Here is a 21,503-nt window from a genome sequence, read left to right as displayed (position 1 = left end):
GGTGTACCAGGAGGAGGGACGGGGTGGGTGGTCAACGAAGGCCTTGCTGAAAAGGTCACACCTGAGCCAAAATATAAAGGAAGTGAAGTTCTAAGCCGGTTGATTCCTATTCCTTCATAAAGGATCCTTTGATTTTATAATTCTCTCTCCATGGATTTCATGTTTTAAAACATCTCATTTTCCAAAAATATGAAGTCTTGGTTAATTGTCAAAATACATACTCTTTCTGGAAAGCTCCTCAGGATGCAGACAAAAGTTAGGCTCTTGACTTGCATAGTGAAAAGCTAAATTCAACCAGCAGGACTTAGGCAACAGGACCCTCACTTTCCTGTTTATTCCAGCTCTAGATTTCTACAGGGATGGTGATAATTTAATCTAAAGGAAACCCTCTTGCAGAACTTCATGGTTCCAGCTCAATAAGACTTACAATGTCATTGAGAGCATCCATACTAGATGTTAGAACATAAGCGCCAGGGAGCAGAGAGCATTGCATTGCTCTGTGACATATCCCAGTGCTCAATATATTTTTGTTGAATTGAATTTCTTGAACTCACACCATTTGCCTGGACCATTCACTGATCACTGGGATTGATTTTCCCATTTGAGATCTGTTTCTTCCACAATTATCATAGTTTCTATTTTTCTTTACCCTCCATGATGCCAGCACATCACTGGGCCATGATTATTCTTGCAGCTGAGTTACATGTGAGATTACTGACTGTGCCAGAATGATGAGAAATCAGTGATGTAAAAATGGGGAAGGTTGGAAGGTAGGGGCACATTTTTCTCTAAATGGAATTATTAGCTAGAACTCCCAAGAAATATAAAAATGCATGTTTGGAGAGATGGATATCCAGAGGGAGGGACACACTTCTCACAGATAATAAAGCCTCTTTTAGTCTTTAGTCTCTTTTCCCTTTCATTCCCCTACTGATTTTAGCTGTTTTAGAAAGAAGAAAGTGGAGGCTCCAAAGATCCATGGTTATCTCTGGTCGTTTGATCTTAAGGGCTGCTGAAGACACATTCCGTTTGGTTGTCCAATTCATTTCTCAATTTGTAGCTGATGCCATCACCAGGGTGGGGTTTATATTTTCCCACCATGCGCTTCCTACAAAGTTCTGCTGCTGATAGCTATTATTTTGAATTATATTTTATAAAGCATGTATTCTCTTCTACTTAGCTATTTTCTACACTTTATCATACCCCAAACCTATCACTGATGGTGACAACCACAAATCCCTGTGGTTTGCTCTCAGGAAAAGATCTTTGTGAAGAAAGATAGATCAGGGCTGAATTCTTTCATAGAGATCATTTTTTTCTACTCTTTTTCTGAAAGAAAGAAACTTCACCCCCCTCGGAAATGAAACAAAGCTATCTCACCCAAGATGGGTTATATATTCATCAACCACTTATGTTCAATATTTGCTGAGTACCCGTTATATCCTAGGCAACTTCCTAGACCCTGAGGATACAGGAGTGAATAAAGCACAAACAATTTTTAATCTCATGGCACTTACATTCTAGTTTACATAATATGAGGTGCCATCTTAACCAAAATTTCCTACTTTCTGTGGGTCATCAAGGGATGGGGCAGAGGCTGTCATTTTAATGTGCGTATTTGGCTTTCCCTAGTTGGATTTTTGGCTTTAACTTCCATTAATTTGTCTTACATCTAAATTAATTTTTATGAGCTCCTCATTATATATCACATTGATTTAAATAATAGCAATAATAATAATAGAAAACACTCCAAGTCCCAACTCATTAGCTTGAAAGCTTCAGCCTTTCTCCTGAGATACAGTTCACACCATACCCTGTAGGCTGCATATAAACCTAACTAGAAAATAAAGAAGGGAAGTTTTGCCTTGCAATGAAACCAGCCATAGTCTAATGTCCAATTTGAACGGTAAAGGTATTCTTCCATAAACAGTTCACGAATTGTTCTTTTGGTTATTCCATTAGTTGCACAGTCATTACACAAACCATTAAACTTAATGAGGATGAAACTGGCTATAACTTTTAAGGCAGTTAAGCCTCCATTACCTATAGACACAGGCAATCAACTCTGGGAATACGTTCCCACTATTCATAGGGAAGGATTACCCGAAGATCACAGGTTCCTTCCCCTCCAGTACTGAAGCAATAGCTGCTCAATTAGAGCACTGCTAGCATCAAGGGAGGCCCCATGGTGTCTCTTTAAACTGTGGATACTTCGTCACTCAAGGTGAAAATGGTAGAAAAATGAAACTTATCACAAATTTGCTGTAAATGGACAATTCCTGCCAAGCTGACATATGTAACTTTGCTTCCTCTGATGTCACCGGATAATATAACTCACTGCTGAAACACTGTTGACAGTAGAAAAAGGAAAAATAAATAAATCTGTGGAGCCAAGGATGACATTACAAAAACAAAGAATGACAATGAGGCTATTTCTGCACATGTCTGCATTTCAATTGGCAAACCACAATCTGGAGATGTATAATATCACCGCGGCCACCGTCTAACCCAGGATTCTGTTGCCAGGTATGAGCTTAGCACTTTGCCCATGGACTTCTGCAAATAATTACTAGCTTAAAAAAAAAAAAGTTTGCCACCCCACCTGGCCCCCTTCCCCAAGCAGTACATGAATATAGTAAATAAAGTGACTAAAATCAGCCTTTTAAGCAACTGCCCAGCATAAATCATTACTTGGCAAGAGGCTATCACATTTGTCTGTTATGGTTCTACACAGTATGAAGTCCACTTCCAAGTAGATGTCGTGATAAATATGGCATCGGAGACCATGCCTAAGGAAAAGCTGAGTAGAGATGAAATTCCATTTCAGAATGAAATAAGTAAGTTACTATGACCATCTGTGATCTCCTACACAAGCAAAGAACTGACTGAGCACATCTGTCATGTTGTAAACCTATCGGCTTGCAGATGCTTTAAAGGCAATGAATGAAACCTTAATTTCTTGGTATCTTTCATAGCCCCTACCATTGTAGGCACTCATTTACTCATTCAGGAAATATTTTAGGTCATGGACTAGATACCAGGCACTATGCTAAGAGCTGTGATATAGAGGTTGTCGCATCTGATAGGGATATTGCCTTCGTAGAGCTTATACTGTAGCCGTGAAGGGGAGAAATTATCAAGTAATCACGCAATTACATAATTACACATAATACTACTTCCATAATCTCTGAAGTACTAATTCCGTGAAAGGAATTACTCCTTTCTCTGCCCTTCAATAGTACTTTCTCATGTATCTATTAAGCATTGACTACTGTCTGTCTTGTGTTATGAACTGGGTACGTATCTATGTCTTTTTAGATGGCAATCACTCAAGAATAGGGCCACATCTTTGTGCTTCTCAGCTCCTCGCTCCTCCCATACCTTCTCTCCCACTACCTACCCCTGCCTGGGGCTCCTACCACGCTGCCTTGCACAGAGCTCCCCTTCCCCCCCAAAAAATGTAGAAATAAAGCTGACCCACTCCCTAGCTTTTCTGTGTGGGTCAAATTCATTTTATTTCTTACGCTTCCATTTATACATCGGGGCTAAGAATTTACCACTAGCCTCTTTGGGGCATTGTAACTCGAAGAATGAAATGGAGATCCTCAATATAACGGCAGCAGGATATAAGGACCCCTGAGAGGCAATCAGCCCAAAGGCTTAACCACTGGTATGGGAAAAGGAACAATTTTACTGGACTCAAGGATCTAAAGCTGTATCATTGCTGGTTGATATCCATACCCAGTCTTTGATGAACTGAGATAATAAAGGCAAGGCAGTGGGTTTTTTCATCGGCTAAATTTGTTCAACTTATGTTGAGATTATCTTTCCTAAAATGCCCCTTTTTGTGAAATAATGGTGACAATGGAGTTTTTAAAAACGTTTTACTTGTTAAAATCTAAATAAAAGGCAATCTGTATCAGTCTCTTCATTTTTTCTTTGGAGATTTTACTGTCCCATAAAATCTAACTATCTGGGAAACACTGGCTTAGGGTGTCTGCTTTCATTGGCTGGAACAGCTCACAGCCAAAGTCAACCCAGATATTCAAGCTCATGTCGGGAGGCAGCTTATTGGCTGGTGTGTTTCATGAGGACAGCAAGATCCAAGGAGGTTCAGAAGATAATTCTCTTGGCAGAAAGCCCTCTAAATTCAAAGATAGATGTTTTCAGCCTCTCCCTTGGTGGAATTTTTCTTTTTTTCACATGGAGACAGTGAAACTAGCGTTTTCCATAGTGTTTACAGCTGATGGCGTGACTATAAGTGAGGTTAAAAGAGTAAAGGAAAAAGGGATGTAGAATAGGGAAACCAAGAGAAGGAAGACATGAAGGCAACAGAATATACAGAATGAAGAGTGATTAAAAGGTTGAGGTGGGGTAAAGTGAGAAAATAAAAATAAGAAGAAAAACAAGAAACAAACACACACACACACACAATTGCCATTGCCAGTTACAGGAGCCAGTGGTTCATGAGTTCTATGTTGCCACTGATTTCTCTTTACTTTAGTTGCTGAAGGACAGAAAACCAAGCCTGTAATTTAACCAAAGACTTCTTAGCATAAAAGGAAGCTCTTCAGCTTTGTCAGTCACACAAGAGCCAAACTCAAGGCCAAGAACCCTAACATGAATTATATTCCTGACATACCAGTGTCTTCACCTTTGCTAACTATGTCCTGTCTTCTTCCAGGACTGAGGAGATTAGTTAAGAAGGAGTAGTTATACACTTCCAATTGTGACCCATTCCTGGGGACAAAAGAGGATTACATTTCTGGAACTCTCCTTCCTAAACTACTGGTGGGGAGGGGTAGCAGTGGTGGTGAGCAAAGCAAAAGAAAAGAAAACCCGAACCATATTTGTTCCTAAGCCGCTCCTCACCTGCCAAGGGTGAAAGGAGTTATTAATACAGTAGCATAGATGCTTACCCATGTTTTGCCCAGGTTTTACATCCCCAGAAAAGTTCCCTTCCACTTAGAAACAAAAGCCTGCCCATGTTTTGATGCCCAGATCATCAAAGACTGTAATATAGTCTTGTGGGTTCCCACTACCCTTTACCCAACAGTGTAGCGTAACTTTAAGAGTTGGAAACTCATCTCTGTTTCTGAATTCAGCACTTTCACACACACCAAGAAGATCTGAGGGATAGTGCATGTAGGGTGTCCAATGACCAAGGATAAGTTCCTGCCATTTGGGCCCATTAGCTGAAAAACGGGAACTTAGAACCGTTTCCCTTCCTGTCTCACTTCCCTTAGAGCTTAACCACCTATTGGATAAATATGGCAGGTCCATTGGTCATTCCATTCCCCCTCCATTTGCTTTTCTTTTAGGGGAGAAATAAATCTTTCTGTTCAGAGGATAAGCATTGCCTTGTGGTTTCCAGTCTAAGTTAAGCTACATTTGGAACTTGGAAGTGACCCTCAGGCCAAGAGCCACCGTGAACAAAGGATCTTGTTCACAAACCCTGTGATGTGGTTGGGTCGTATTGCATTCTTCCTCACCCTGCGGTGGGAGTAAAGTTCAATGCCCATGTAGTAAAGATTTTACCCAGCAGGTGGGAGTAATTACACACAGCACATATTTCTAGGCAGCAACTTTCTTCCAAATGTATAACCCAAAAGAGCAGAGTGGTAAATCCCACAATTTTTTTGAACCCTGAATTTGCTAACCCACTCTCCAATTCACAAAACATATATGGTTAGTCATAACTCAAGAGTCTTGAGTTTATCTCAGAACTCAAGTATGGCTGAAGAAAAGAGTAATTGGCAAGTATTTCCCATGGAACTGAGACTTTTTATTACCATTTCTGTTATATGTTCTGTTTTATCTTTCAGTTACTTTTTTAAAAATGTCATTTACCTGAGGTACTTCTGTTCTTAGAAAATTTTTTTCACACTTATAGTCTGAAAATACAATGATTTTTTTCCCATGACTTTTGCTGCATTGTTGCTGTGCCCCTTAGCCAAATTTATATCTATGCTTATGAAATACTAACTCAACTGAGTCCCAGGTGAAACACTTACACACTCTCTCACAAAATGGAGATGACTGATCAGTTCTCTTCTGGTCCAAATATTTCAGCAATCTTCAGGTACAGATGAGGTTGCCAACATGATGACAGATGATATATTTTCTGAGATCCGATATTTCTTTCACATCAATTTAGAGACACATGCCTATAGTTTATAATGGCAAGTCTTGAAATTAGTAGCTTAAGGAATATGCTTTGCACTGTGCTTCACTATGCAAAGTAAGGGTACAAGGGTATGCATACATATTTTACTTTAATCAATTCATCTTGTGGAGTGCAATGAACAGAATTATTTTTATCTTTACTGGTACGACTTTTGAAACAGTCCTGTCAGAGAGAGTGATTAAATGAGCACCAAATATGTTCCCTCTCCCTAAGCACAGAATCAAACTACATTTCCCAGCCTCCTTAAACCTAGGTGGGGGTCATGTGACTAATTCTGACCAATGGGATGAGAGCAGAAGGCAAGTGCCACTTCCAAACCAAGGCAGTTAAGAATGTGTGTATGTATGTGTGTGTCCATGTGCACATGTCCTGTTTTGGACACTCTCATTCTGCCTACAATACTGGCTGTATATTGCCAGAGTGGTGATGTTGAAGCCAAGTGTCAAAGATGGAGGAGCCATCATCCTCTGTTACAGCACAGGAGAAAAAGATCCCCAAGTCACCTCTTAAGAGGAGCAACCCAACCAAGAACAACTGTGCTGGAATCTAAGTCAGTAAGATGTAAGTTTTTACTGTATTAAAACACTAAGAGTTGTTTTCTTCTTTTTTTTTTTAATTTTTATTTATTTATTTATGGCTGTGTTGGGTCTTCATTTCTGTGCAAGGGCTTTCTCTAGTTGCGGCAAGTGGGGGCCACTCTTCATCGCGGTGCGCGGGCTTCTCACTATTGCGGCCTCTCTTGTTGTGGAGCACAGGCTCCAGACGCGCAGGCTCAGTAATTGTGGCTCACGGGCCCTAGTTGCTCTGCGGCATGGGGGATCTTCCCAGACCAGGGCTCGAGCCCGTGTCCCCTGCATTGGCAGGCAGATTCTCAACCACTGCGCCACCAGGGAAGCCCTGTTTTCTTCTTTTAAACAGCAGTTGTCATGCCCCAACTAAATCATAAAAATAATAGTGTTCTTTTTTTCCAAGTTTGCATGTACTAGTACACCAACAAAATGCCTATACATAAAATGAGTTACGTGGCATACTATTTTTGATATAAATAATACACTGTTTTTCATTTGAGGATGATCTAATATTACATATCTCCCACACTTAATTTTATAATTTCAGGTTCATGAGTCACTCTTTTATTATATACATGAGGCAATATAGAAGCAACATTGCCAGCTTGTACTACAACCTTTTCTCCATCCTTAATTGATTCAGTGAGTCTCTGCCTAAGACTTTCTGATGTCTTTTATTTTCTTTCAGAATTTGCAATTATAATTTATCTAATGATTTACCAATTTTAAGTCATATCAGCTATTTGATTAGACATAATAATTGTTTTAACCCTTTCTAAGGAAACAATGCTTGATGAGGAAATGAGGGGTAGAAGAGAGGAGAACTCAGAACTCCAGAAATTCTGGTCCAGGGGACCATGAGATGAAGTATATTTACATTTACTCTCTTCAGTCTTACTTTATGCTAAGAAACTAAAGACCTGGAATGCTAACTTCCCCCCTCTGATGATGCTTAAAGACATCAATGTGGCTCAATAAAAGGAAACAAAGTGTGGATTTAATTATCTTTGGCTATATTTTAGGCTTTATCATTTGCAGCCACAACTTTCTCTATCTGTAAAGTGGGCATCATGTAATATATCAATTTTCAAGGTGAGTAAGGAACAACCTTAAGACACAAGGCATTAATATACTAATATAGGTATTCAAGTCCATAGAGTTTTGTTTTGTTTTTTTTTTTAAAGGCTTTTCTACAGGACTTTAGAAATCACCACTCAGAGAACTAAGAGAAGAATCTATCTAACTGGATTAGTGTTTGTGAATGGAAATGCTCTATAAAATCCACAAAATGTCTGGCATGTTTTAATCTAGTTTTAATCTATTTTAATAATATGGACATAAGAAATTTAATTACAACCAAAAGCTGGCAACCGAAAGAGGCATCTATAAGTATTTTTGCATTAGCACCAACCCAGACACAGGGCCTTGTTGCCTCCAAATATTTTATTGGGTGTATATACACATCTAAAGACATCCTGAACATGATGCTATCCTATTTCACTTAATAGTTAAGAGCATGGGCTCTGGAGTCAGGCTGAGTTCAAATCCCAGCCCCACAGTTACCACTGGTATGACCTTGAGCATGTTTCCTAACACCACTGACTCAGTTTCCTCATCTGAAGAATGAGGATAAAAATAATGATTTGTCTCATGAGTGGTTGTGAGAGTGAATGTGAATTATCTCTGGGGAAGCACTTAGCATACTTCCTGGTCATACAGCAAGTGCTCACAAACATTAGCTATCTATATTACCCTTCATCTGCATATGTGAATTGGTCGTATTCTTAGTCCCTTAGAGTGAATCCAGCTGGCCCATGGGAGCCGAGGCCTGAATAACACATTCTGTGGGTATCTGTGCTTTGCCTTGAGAATTCTTCCAGCCCACACTTCCTTATCCCACTCTCTCTCCACACTTGGCTTCCACAAGATGCCTCCTAGGAGAAGAAACACACACTCTTCCTCTGCCAGACTCATATACTTCTTTTTTTTTTTTTTTTTTAAGTTTTTACTTTTTACTTTTTATTTATTTATTTTATAGAAATATAGTTGATTTACAATATTAGTTTCAGATGTACAATATTATATTAGTTTTAGGTGTACTACATAGTGATTCAGTATTTTTCTAGGTTATACTCTATTCAAAGCTGTTATAAAATATTGGCTATATTCCCTGTGCTGTACATTACACCCTTGTATCTTATTTATTTTATACATAGTAGTCTGTACCTTTTAATCCTCCACCCCTATCTTGCCCCCTCCCTCCTTCCTTCCCCCCACTGGTAACTAATTTGTTCTCTATATCTTTAAGTCTGTTTCTATTTTGTTATATTCATTTGTTTCAGTTTTTAGATTCCACATATAAATGATAACATACAGTATCTGTCTTTCTCTCCCTGACTTATTTCACTAAGCATAATACCCTCTAGGTCCATCCATGTTGTTGCAAATGACAAAATTTCACTTTTTTATGGCTGCGTAGTACTCCATTGTGTATATTTACCACATCTTCTTTAACCGTTCATCTGTTGGTGGACACTTAGGTTGCTTCCATATCTTGGCTGTTATAAATAGTGCTGCTATGGGAGTTCCCTGGTGGCCTAGTGGTTAGGATTCTGCGCATTCACTGCAGAGGCCTGGGTTCAATCCCTGGTCGGGGAACTGAGATCCCACAAGCTGTGCAGTGTGGCCAAAAAAATGCAGCTGTGAACATTGGGGTGCATATATCTTTTCAAATCAATGTTTTCATTTTCTTTGGATGTATACCCAGGAGTGGAATTGCTGGATCATATGGTAGTTCTAGTTTTAGTCACTGAAATTTTTAAAGCCATGAATGTAATTTAGCAGGAACACTATCACAGGCAATCGTTTTTTGTTTTGTTGCTAAAGCTGCTGGATACATGTTAGAGTGATTTTTTTTTTTTTTTTTTTGGTCTGAGTGTATGACAGGAAAATAATGTTTAAATCAATATGTAAATCAAAGTATCTCCACTAGCATTATTAATCTAGAAGGAAGTATTACATAGACAATAGTAAAAGGAAGGACATTTAGTCTATTATTTCAAATGGGACTTGATCATTTTAAAGTTGTTCACTGGCAAAATTTTTCACCAAGTTAGTATAGATTATACGCTACTTCATAAAAGATAGCAATAATGAAGTTTGGGTTTTTTGTTTTGTTTTTCAGTATTTGCTTTCAGAGAAAAATCCTAAAACTTGTAGGGATTTCTGATGCCAGAAAATTTTGATATATAAGAGTATATTTAGCAATCAGGGTGACGTAGATCATGGTAATTGGCGTATGTATAATTATAATTTGCATTCCAGTTATTTAAACTGAGATATCCTTGATCAGGTTGAACATACTGTGAGTAGAAGATCTCTTCTTCCAAGAAATAAGATGGAGACAGTCTTTGGAGAATGGCCTCACTGAATTGGTAAGTTAACTTTGTCCGGATTTTGATGACTTCTCCAGTTCTTCCATAACTCCTCAGTGCTCTGGCCATTTTCTGGTAAGTCATGGTCTTCCAGTTGCCTTCTCTTTTCCCCCAAAGTTGGGCAAGTTTTTCTACGTTTTTTGATACAAACCAAAAGATGCCTTTGGTTTGATCTATCCATTGAATACAAGATGCCATCTCAGGATTACACAGGGATTCATGAAGGTATTCAAACAGTCGGAGCTTCTTCCTGCCTTTTCCTCCCTTTTGCTGGAGAAGAGTAGGTTGCACCAGCTGGTTTTCAGGGATGTTCTGCAGAGACTGATGAATATTTCCTTCAAAATAGAGGTCCGCAGCACTGTTCTATATAAATATATTACTGTTCTCCAATTGTAGACCGGTTCCTCTGTAGGCAGCACACCATAGCTGCTGGAATTTCCTCTGACATGAGAACAGTGGTTGATGAAAGCCAGGTAATTTTTGTAATTTGAGGAGTACTGAAGATCACCAGTTGAATGTTGCCTCAGTACTTCAAAAGCATCTTCAAATGCTTGACCCAGCTTGTCTTGTTCAACACAAGCCATGCTTCATTAATAAATTGACAATTCTGTCCATCAGAAGCCAGTCTAACATTTCCAGACTCATATACTTCTTTATCTGCCCCATGATACTTCTTTGGGCATTTAATAATTCAGTGGAGAAAATGGATTCTTCTATTGTGCTAGCTTTTTTCAGAATATTTAAGGTGTTAGCCAAAATCACTGCTCTCCTGTTACTGCATTCCATTCCAACATGTCATGAAAGAGTTGATCTCCAAAAATATATATTACTGAATCATAATTGCAATATAGGGTGATTCATTCCATTATGATTATTAGCACTATTATATTAAGATTACTCAGATTAATTTCCCTCCTAACCATTGTAATAATATAAGCTTTTTTTGGCAAAGGACATTATGTAATGTATTCAGTTATCCTAACTATCACACATATTCTATATTTTTCATCAACCAAGTATTTATTTTAAAAATACTTGGAATAATTTTAGAGGAAATCATTCTATTCCCAATTGCCACATACAGGCTGAATTTTTTTTAACCAATCGACGTAGTTCAGAAGTTAAAGTTTATAGTTCTACACAATGCTGGCTAAGCTACTGGTTTTGCTGCTACTGATGAAAATGCTGATAAGCGAAGATCAATGCTGCTTTTACTGCTTATACAACTCAAAAGTTGGTCCCAAGGAAGGCTTCTGTGTATTGGCCATTGTTCTCCTCTCAGTAGGTGTGAATGATGGCAGATGAAGTGACAACAGCTCCCTCTGGACCATGGGTAAGCACCACTGACCCCTGCCAATCTCCTTTGCAGGAGGAGTGAGTGTCTATCTAGGGTGGTATGTCTTGGATGGGTGGATTTCACAGTCAGGATGGATGTGACAGAGCAGCTTTTATCTGGGCTCAAACCTCAGTACTTTAATTGTGCTCTCCTCTGTACCCACACCCTTAGCTCCCAACCGTTCCAGCAGGGATGGCCTCTCACGTTTCCTCTTTCCTGAGTCCATGATGTTAGGAATAACTGGAGTGTTTCTATGTAGATACCTAGGGAGGGGCGCAGAGATGGGGGTTTCTCTCTTACTGGCTTATTTTCTCTGAAGACCCACTCAGTGCAGTAAGTGTATGTGGTGGGGAAAGGGGAGTGGGGAGCAGGTGTTCTATTGTCTATTGGCCCATTTTATTCTGTTTTACTTAGGGACCCACGTTTCATTCTGCTGGTCAGCTTGTGATAATCAGTTTAAAGTGATGCCTGCTTGGTGATCTGTTTTGAGGTAAAGCATATGTATCATCTGAACTGAACAAACAAGAGGAGAAAAATACAACTATATTTTGTTGGAGAAGAATTCCCATTGACAGGCTGACAGTTTCTTTACCAATTTTTTTTTAATCCCACTCGCTCATTTTTGGCAGGAAACATATGACAACCCCACGATGAATAAATACAGAGTCTAAGTGTATCCTGGGGATCAGAGCATCAGAAAGCCATTATCACCCCGAGGTCTGAAGGGGTAACCCACTGAAACTGTAGCTGTAAGTTAGAAGGGGGCATCCAACAGGAGCTGTGGCCTTCAGAAGAGGAATTAGTTACTGCCAACCACGACCAGGTAAGGAGCATTCATGGGGAAATGAATGCCTAGGATTCTCTCCTTCCACCCTACAACCTCCTGCCGGTGCCTCCCTTTGGGGAAACCCAACTTGAAGACAGAGGGCAAGGGAGTCTGTTGATGCCAGCATCCCAGGACACAGAGTTTTGGGGGAGCCAGGCGGACAGCGTATGAGAAAGAGCAAATGGGGAACAGTCATCATGTAGAAAGATCTTCAAGAAACAAGCCAGGGGCTTCCCTGGTGGTCCAGTGGTAAAGAATCCTCCTTCCAATGCAGGGGACGCGGGTTCCATCCCTGGTCGGGGAACTAAGATCCCACATGCCACGGGGCCACTGAGCCCGTGCGCCACAACTACTAAGCTCGTGCACCTCAACGAGAGAGCCGTGTGCTGCAAACTACAGAGCCCACACGCCCTGGAGCCTGTGCCAGGGCTCCAGGCACAGGCTCCAACAACTAGAGAAGAAAAACCCCGCACACCACAACTAGAGAGAAGCCCGCGTGCCGCAACGAAAGATCCCGCATGCCGCAATGAAGATGCTGCATGACGCAGCTAAGTCCTGACACAGCCAAATAAATAAATAAATAAATGAGAAAAATTTGAAAAAGATAAAAAAGAAAGAAAAGAAACAAGCCACACACACTTCCCTGTTCAAACTATAATTAACTTTCAAAGCACAGTTCAAGCATAGCCTCTTGGGAGCTTTTCCTGGTAACTCCAGTTTTTACTGATATATATATATATATATATATATATATATATATATAAAAATATAAATATATATATATATAAATATAAATATATATAAATATATATAAATATAAATAAATGAATCACTTTGCTGAACACCTGAAACTAACACAACTTTGTAAATCAACTACATTTTTTAAAAATAGAGGAAAAAAACATAGCTCATGCATACATAACTTTATAACACAGTTATAAACTCTTCATTCAACAAAATTTTTTTCTGTACAGCAGTCTAGTGATGAAATGAAAAACCTGAATTCTTTCCAATAAAAACATGTGCAATTGAATATTAAAAAAAAAAGTAGTAGTGAAAAGCCATTGGGGGGTTTAGGCAGTGGGGTGATATGGTTAGATTTGCGATTTGAAATAATCCTTTGACTTCTATGTGGAATAGAGTAGTTTAGGGGAGGGGTAACGGTAGCTTGGACTAGGACATAGTGGGAGAAAGAAGGAGAAGTGGATGAGTTTGAACGACATAGGGGAGATAAGATCAATAAGGACTTGGTGAATCATTGGATATAAGGAAGTGAGAAACATACAGTGAGAAAGTATCTATCACGCATTAGTAAAACGGGTGAGGATCTAGTCATTGAGATAGGAAATGCTAGGATAGGACCAGATATGACAGGAGGGTGAGAACACAGTGACATACAGTGTGCTACACCATAGTACTACAAGGGTTATAACAGCTTATATAAGAAGATGTGGCGGAAGCCAAGAGGGGTGAGAATCGTGGTCAATACAGTGTTTTTACAGCGAAGGATACTGCCCAGCGGTATGACCACTGTCTTATTTAATTAGTCGCGAAAGCTAGAACATCTATAGATATAAAAGACTTAATGTGATTTCTAAAAACAGTCCATTTAATTCAAGATTATATAGTAGGTATAAGCTAGGAAAATATGGGAATGTGTTCCTCTCCCTTTGCACTTGGAAAAATGGAGATTTACAGCAGTTAATAACGTGGCCAATGTCATATACTCTTGAGTCAGCAGAAAAGTAAAGGGAGAAAAAATAATCAAGTTTCAAAGCTGGAAGGAAATTTAGAGATCATTTGACCTAGCCCCCTTCGTGGGCCAAGAGTAGAAATTTTTGTCAAGGTTTGATAGGTAGCAACAGAGGTGTAACTAGAACCCAGTTGTCTTGACTCTCAGTATTGCATTGCTTTTTTCACTCCAGCACATAAACTGAGTTTCAAGCTAACGCTTCATTGCTCAAGGATTTGGCCTCTCCCAGTAGCCAAAGAATCCTATTTGAAAGTGGTGGATAGCAAAAAAGCATCATGGAGCAATTGAGGCCCAGCTATGCTAGGTGAAAACGTAGGCGTATGTGAACTTTGGCAAGTCCATGAGGACCACATATGAGAACAATTACAACAATTCCCTGTGATCTCAATTTCTTCACCTATAAAATGTGATCGTTGTGAATAATTATGTTCTTCTTCTATGAAATTATGGTTCTATGTATGATTCTTCCAACATCTTAATACCCCGGCTGGACTTGGGAAAATAACTCTACCTTTCATTGTTTGCAATATGTTTCCTGGTGAAAGGGAATATGTGCTGGTTTTTATCATTGAACATATTTTCATGTTTAAACTCCAGAGAAAGTGAGAGGAAAGCATAAAACAGGAAGCATCTGTATTTTTAACTGGCAGAGCAAGTGGAATTTGATGTGACTTCAATATTTTTCACTGCCTTGTATTCACAGATGGCTAGAATTCAAAAGTGCTTTACATAAGAAAATGGGTGGAAACTGGTAAGGAAGGAAGGAAGGAGGGAGGAAGGAAGGAAGGAGGGAAGGAAGAGGGAGGGAGGGAGGGAGGACAGAAGTCGAGATGGGAGTGGGGAAGGAGGAAAGCAGGAAGATTATGAATACCCCCAGGTATTACTAATCTACCACTGGAGGGAGAAATGGGAGGGCAAGGAAGGGAGAAGGAGGGGGAGGGGAAGATCGAAGTGGAGGAAGAGGAGGGAAGGAGAGAGAGAAAGATGGCAAAATTGCGCTGACTTTCCTCGGTACGGTCTAGAGATAGGGCTTTGGTTCCGAGCTAGCTGACCTACTTGGAAGTCTCGATTCTTCCACTGTTTGCTGACTGAGCAATCTAAATTACACAGACTTCCATTCTCCTCATCCGAAAGATGAAGCAGCCAAGAGAGAATGAGAGAAGTGTTTCAGGTGAACAAAGCTTCACCAAAGAACATGCTTGCTGTTTGCACAAAAGCACATGTTCAGTAGGACTTGGTCCCAACACCTGGATTGAAGCACATCATGTCTATCATGCTGCCTTGGAAGGAAGCTCTGCAGCCAGGGTGGTTGTTTGATCCCTAGAACTAAACGGTTACTATGTTCTCCCATCCTACTCTTCAGACCACCCATGGTCTTCTGGTTCTGGTGTCCTCTTAGATATTTTTTCATATCCGCTGAAGAATACTACTATCACTTTCTTCCTTAGTGTACCCATGGATTCTGAAGCTTTCCAACCTTAAGGCTCTCTGAGAAGTCAGAAATGTATGTGAATTCAGATCCAAGGAAGATTCTTTTAGAGCTTTTCACTGGGTTTCTTGACTTACAAAACAAGCGGTATGCAATATTTTGCTATTGATGAGAGACTGTCAGGGAGTTGCTGGTTGGCTACAAATACCTAACACATACTTTCTTTGCACACCTAACATTATGAGTAGTAACGGCAGCTGGTAGACCACGGAGGCAAGAATTTGTTTTTCTCTCACTCTCTTCCTCAACAGTACAACCTGGTATCTACTTCTTTTCTTTCTCTCCTTCTTTTCTATATCTCATCATCCTTTTCTTTATCAAAGAGTCAGATCATGAAGGGAAGGCTGTCAATAGTGAGGGGAGAGGGAAAACATAAAGGATACAGTCACCCTCAGGTTGTTTCTTCTTCCTCTGCTTCCAGAGCTGGCTTGTCCCGGCAATGTCCCCCAACCCCACCCAGTTCATGCCCCCTTCCTTCTAAACCTCATACATCCCTTCTGCCTAGACCTTTGACCAACTTGGAAGAAATCCCCTAAATGCCCAGCCTCAGTTGAGCCTTACTTTAAAGCTTCATGTACTCAGTGTTGGAATTTCTCTGTACTTTCTCCCTTTTACCACAGAATCTAAGAAAAGACAAAATAGAAAGTGCCAGAGACTGCTTCATACCTCACTGGTTTCTCACTGTTGCTAACAGATTTATTCATTTATTCTGAAGGGTAGAAAGTTCCTTCCCGTTGGACAATGAAGGGAAGACCTAGTTTAAAAGCAATCGGTTGAAGACACGGATGAAAGAAATTAAAGATGATACAAACAGATGGAGAGATATACCATGTTCTCGGATTGGAAGAATCAACGTTGTGAAAATGACTCTACTACCCAAAACAATCTACAGATTCACTGCAATCCCTATCAAACTACCAGTGGCATTTTCCACAGAACTAGAACAAAAAAATTCACAATTTGTATGGAAACACAAAAGACCCCGAATAACCAAAGCAATCTTGAGAAAGAAAAACGGAAATTTTATTTCCATCTCCTAGAGAAATGGAAATAAAAACAAAAATAAACAAATGGGACCTAATGAAACTTAAAAGCTTTTGCACAGCAAAGGAAACCATAAACAAGATGAAAAGACAACCCTCAGAATGGGAGAAAATATTTGCAAATGAAGCAACTGACAAAGGATTAATCTCCAAAACATACAAGCAACTCATGCAGCTCAATATCAAAAGAACAAACAACCCAATCCAAAAATGGAAAGAAGACCTAAATAGACATTTCTCCAAAGAAGATATACAGATTGCCAACAAACACATGAAAGAATGCTCAACATCACTAATCATTAGAGAAATGCAAATCAAAACTACAATGAGATATCATCTCACACTGGTCAGAATGACCATCATCAAAAAATCTACAAACAATAAATGCTGGAGAGGGTGTGGAGAAAAGGGAACCCTCTTGTGCTGTTGGTGGGAATGTAAATTGATACAGCCACTATGGAGAACAGTATGGAGGTTCCTTAAAAAACTAAAAATAGAACTACCATACGACCCAGCAATCCCACTACTGGGCATATACCCTGAGAAAACCATAATTCAAAAAGAGTCATGTACCAAAATGTTCATTGCAGCTCTATTTACAATAGCCAGAACATGGAAGCAACCTAAGTGTCCATCAACAGATGAATGGATAAAGAAGATGTGGCACATATATACAATGGAATATTACTCAGCCATAAAAAGGGACGAAACTGAGTTATTTGTAGTGAGGTGGATGGACCTAGAGTCTGTCATACAGAGTGAAGTAAGTCAGAAAGAGAAAAACAAATACTGTATGCTAACACATATTACAGAATCTAAAAATAATAAAAAAAAAAGAAAAAAAATGGTCAGAAGAACCTAGTGGCAAGACAGGAATAAAGATGCAGACCTAGTAGAGAATGGACTTGAGGACACGGGGAGGGGGAAGGGTAAGCTGGGACAAAGTGAGAGAGTGGCATGGACATATATACACTACCACACGTAAAACAGATAGCTAGTGGGAAGCAGCCGCATAGCACAGGGAGATCAGCTCGGTGCTTTGTGACCACCTAGAAGGGTGGGATAGGGAGGGTGGGAGAGAGATGCAAGAGGGAGAAGATATGGGGATATATGTATAGCTGATTCACTTTGTTATAAAGCAGAAACTAACACACCATTGTAAAGCAATTATACTCCAAAAAAGATGTTAAAAAATAAAATAAAATAAAATAAATAAAATAAAAAATTGAGGGGAAAAAAAAAAAGCAATCGGTTGAGGCATTTGATTAGAAAGCATGCTGGTCCTCCTTGGAACTAAGAGCGGACAAAAAGCACTTCTGCCACACCATAGATTCTACTGAACTTTTAGAATTACGGGAAACCCCTGGCTCTCACATTTAGCCACACGGGGGATGGAGAATCCCCTCTCTCCTAGTAAGTACCTGAAAGCAAAATACATTTACCTTTTCCCAAAGAATTATTGAATGTGATTACTCCCTACCTTTGGGCAAATTTGAATGGGTTCTTTTACTTCTTCAAATTGTATACCAATTTTTGTGTGCAAGTGTATCTAAGTCATAGCAGGTGAATTTATTTAGATGGGGTAGTCATAGCTTTTTATCTGCTTAAAATTTTTTTTGATCTATAAGTAGATAAGTGGGAATTCCCTAGTGGTCTAGAGGTTAGGACTTGGCGCTTTGATTGCGGTGGCCCCGGGTTCAATCACTAGTTGGGGAACTAAGATCCCACAAGCTGCGCGGCGAGGCAGGAAACACAAAGAAAAAGAGGAATAAAAGTGGATAAGCAAACTTGCCTCACAGATTAATTAGTGCAAAGTGTGTTTTTTTTGTGGGCTGACCCGTGGACTTAACTGGGTTGAAATTCATTCTTTGGGACAATTGCTTCTGGATTCCAAAAAACTCACTTAAAATCTGCTTTGAAACATAGTATTTTCTCATAAATTGGAGATGAACTATGCGGAAATAGTTCTGCATAAATTGATGTGTGAATTACAGGCAGCAAAGCCGTTTACTATTTAAAGAAATCTTATGGGAAATTATCTCATATTCATTGATCACCCCCTACATTATGTGAGTTATGAGTATGAATTAGACATCCTTAAAATAGAGTACCTACACATGACTAAAACTAGGGTTTTGTGTCTTTTTTCAAACATGTTTCTTTTATCCATTCATTTATTTTTAAAATTAAAAGTTAAACTTGGAATATGTGATAAAGCCATCGGGGTTTCTTCAGATATCAGGGCCACCAGTGTCCCCTACAGCTTGTAAGTCTCCATCACCAACACCCAAAGTGAAGCTCTATGACCATATAAAAAAAACATGACTTTGAAAAAATAGCATTTCCTTTCTACTTAGTAAGCAATGTTTCTCTCTGATGGAATGTCTGAACACTACCTGAACAATTAAGATTGTTAGGGTGCAAAAGGTTATTTGAATGTAGCTGTGGAGTTCTCTGTATACAAAATAAATAGCTAACTTACAAATAATTAGAGTCTTATTTTTAAATTTAGCTTCATGGGGCCTAGCTCACTGATAAGGCATTTATAGATTGGGTTAGAAGTATTCATTTCTCTCCCCTCTTCCCTACTTCCTTTAAGTGTTCCCCTCCCTCACTGGAAATACTGCAGAAGGCTTGGTGCCTATAGAGGGGACTTCACGGATGATCTCTGAAATCCTGTCCAACACTGAAATTCTGTGAACGTCACTCAAAGGCGCTGGTCCCCACAGGAGGAATATTAAAAGTCTGGGGCCTGAGAAGTAAGTCTGGCTTCAAATCTCCTCCTGCTTTTCCAGCTCATACTGGCTGCTGCCAGGTCCTCCTGCCCAGATTCCTGATTCCAGCTGCTTCACCTGGCTCTCTCCTTTTCATTTCTTGCCCACTTCCCCAGCAAGTATTGACACTCAGGTTTCTGACCTTCATGGGTCCCCCTGTGTACCACGCACATTTTCCTTTGAAGTCATGCTTCCTAGGCTCTCATTTACTGGGCTCTAGTGCCTTCCCCTGGCCTGACTTCAATACAGCTCTAAACTATACCTGACCCTACCTCCCCTTCCCTCAACCCCAGACTTGCCTTCCTGATCCAAACCTTCTTTTGACTTGCAGAATCGTGTACTAATAGCCCTTTTACCTGGGAAGTTATTTTATTTCATGTTGTTTCATTTATATCTATGGGTTTTCTTTTTGTCCAAATGACAGCCTGATTCTTAGCTTCTCTGTTGAGGCCTTTTTGCTTTCTCTAAGATATGTTCCAGGATTTCCATCCAGGGAGCCTCCAGACATGTCAAGAAATAATATACCCCAATCTCTAATTCTTAGAAATCTCTCTGGGCTATAAATATGCCATTTTCCCCCTTGATACCTGGATCCTGGGCAGCTCCTATTAGGTATAATTTTTTTTTTCTTCACCAGCTGTCTTTCCTCTTATCTGTAAGGTACTCCATTTCATATAAGGTACTTCATTTTCATATCTATAAGGTACTTAGCTATTACATCTCTTCCTAAGAAGTCCCCAATCTTAATTTTTTCTTTTTTTCTGGCCACCATTCCAGTTTACAGCTGAAAAGACGGCAAAGATAACACCTCATATCCCATCTTTGTTGATGCAAATGTTAACAGTAGGTTGACAAACACTGGAATCTTAAAAGTACACTAAAAATTTATAACTTGGCTTTTGCACATCAGGAAACAGGATAGAGAATGCTTTGAAATAAATATGGGAATGGAACACTTCTTTATTCACACTTTTCTCTATTACCTGCACAGGGGAGGAAACTGAAGATCTAGTCCCCTTAGAGCTTCAAAGGCAGTGAGATACTAAGGTACCTACAGGACAGGGTTCTTTTTCATTCTGCCACACTCTCAGTGGGAGATGTTTGCAAATTAAAATGTGTCTTCTCCACTGAATGTGGCATTTATTATTCTAGAAGGCTTTCAACCCCTTTGTTCTTTTCTTTCATGTACATAAAATGAACAAAATGCAGTTTGTAATGCTGTGTAACCTCAGTTGCTTTGCATTATTTTCATTTATTTGATTGTCTTTTGAGGCTTATATTTGACATATACGGATGCCTTCTTATAAGCAAATGGATATGGTAATAAAGCATCTTAATACATTCAATCAATACATTTATAAGAATGATTTTTTTAAAAAATTCCAGATCTTGCTGGTACTGCCAAGAAAACCAGCTTTAGCAGATGAAAGAATTTTAAAGCTGAACTCTGTATCGATCAGTCCTGTTACTTAGTATTCCCCTTCCATTTTATGTTTCCAAAGAGCTTACAACCATTCATCAGGTTTTTTTATGTCAAACCTGGTAGACAAAAGATATGGCCAAACTCCATTTTCCAAATTGGGATCCTGAGATCTGGGGAAGGAAAGTTTCATCTATTGCAACCAATGTCAGGAAACCATTTTACTTTTTTATTGGACTTGAGATAATTCTATGAAGTTCCTGCCACCTTATCCTATTCTTTTGCCTTTTTCTCTAAAGTCAAAACAATCAACAACTATGTACTGAGTGTCTCCTGTGCTATCCTCTCTGGGGATGAAAAAGCATGCTCTTGCCTCAATGACTTAGTAAGCTATGTTTAAAGAAAACACGTAAATCCATAACAAAATATATAACCTCCAAGGGAATTTATATTAAATGGCCTGTTCAGTGTTATGGACATTGATAACAGAAGGACACCGCTTCAGACCTAAGTGATTAGAATAACAGAGGTGGATAGAGTGAAACTGGGAGTCTTGATGGGCTTCCTCCTCTCCAACTTAATAGCTGTGAAGACCTGGGCAAATTATGTCATAAATCCACATCTCAGTTACCTTATCAGTGACTGCAAACTGAAAATAATAACACCTTCTGC

The 21,503-nt window shown here is 39.4% G+C and overlaps 2 protein-coding genes across 2 annotated transcripts in view; both read right to left on the bottom strand.

Annotated features, from left to right (window-relative positions):
* The window catches only part of NRG1 (neuregulin 1), a 1,029,871-nt gene that overhangs the window by 537,661 nt on the left and 470,707 nt on the right, over positions 1-21,503 (bottom strand). The window lies entirely within an intron of this gene.
* Positions 10,017-10,774, bottom strand: LOC132356696 (transcription factor Spi-C-like). Its single transcript, XM_059909742.1, is given in 2 exon segments — positions 10,017-10,562; positions 10,565-10,774. Coding segments are annotated over 2 exon segments (756 nt in total).

This window comes from Balaenoptera ricei, chromosome 21, assembly GCF_028023285.1.
Source record: "Balaenoptera ricei isolate mBalRic1 chromosome 21, mBalRic1.hap2, whole genome shotgun sequence".
Lineage (NCBI taxonomy): Eukaryota > Metazoa > Chordata > Mammalia > Artiodactyla > Balaenopteridae > Balaenoptera > Balaenoptera ricei.
Note: the sequence above shows the minus strand (reverse complement) of the source record. Positions and strands in the feature narration are given on the sequence as shown.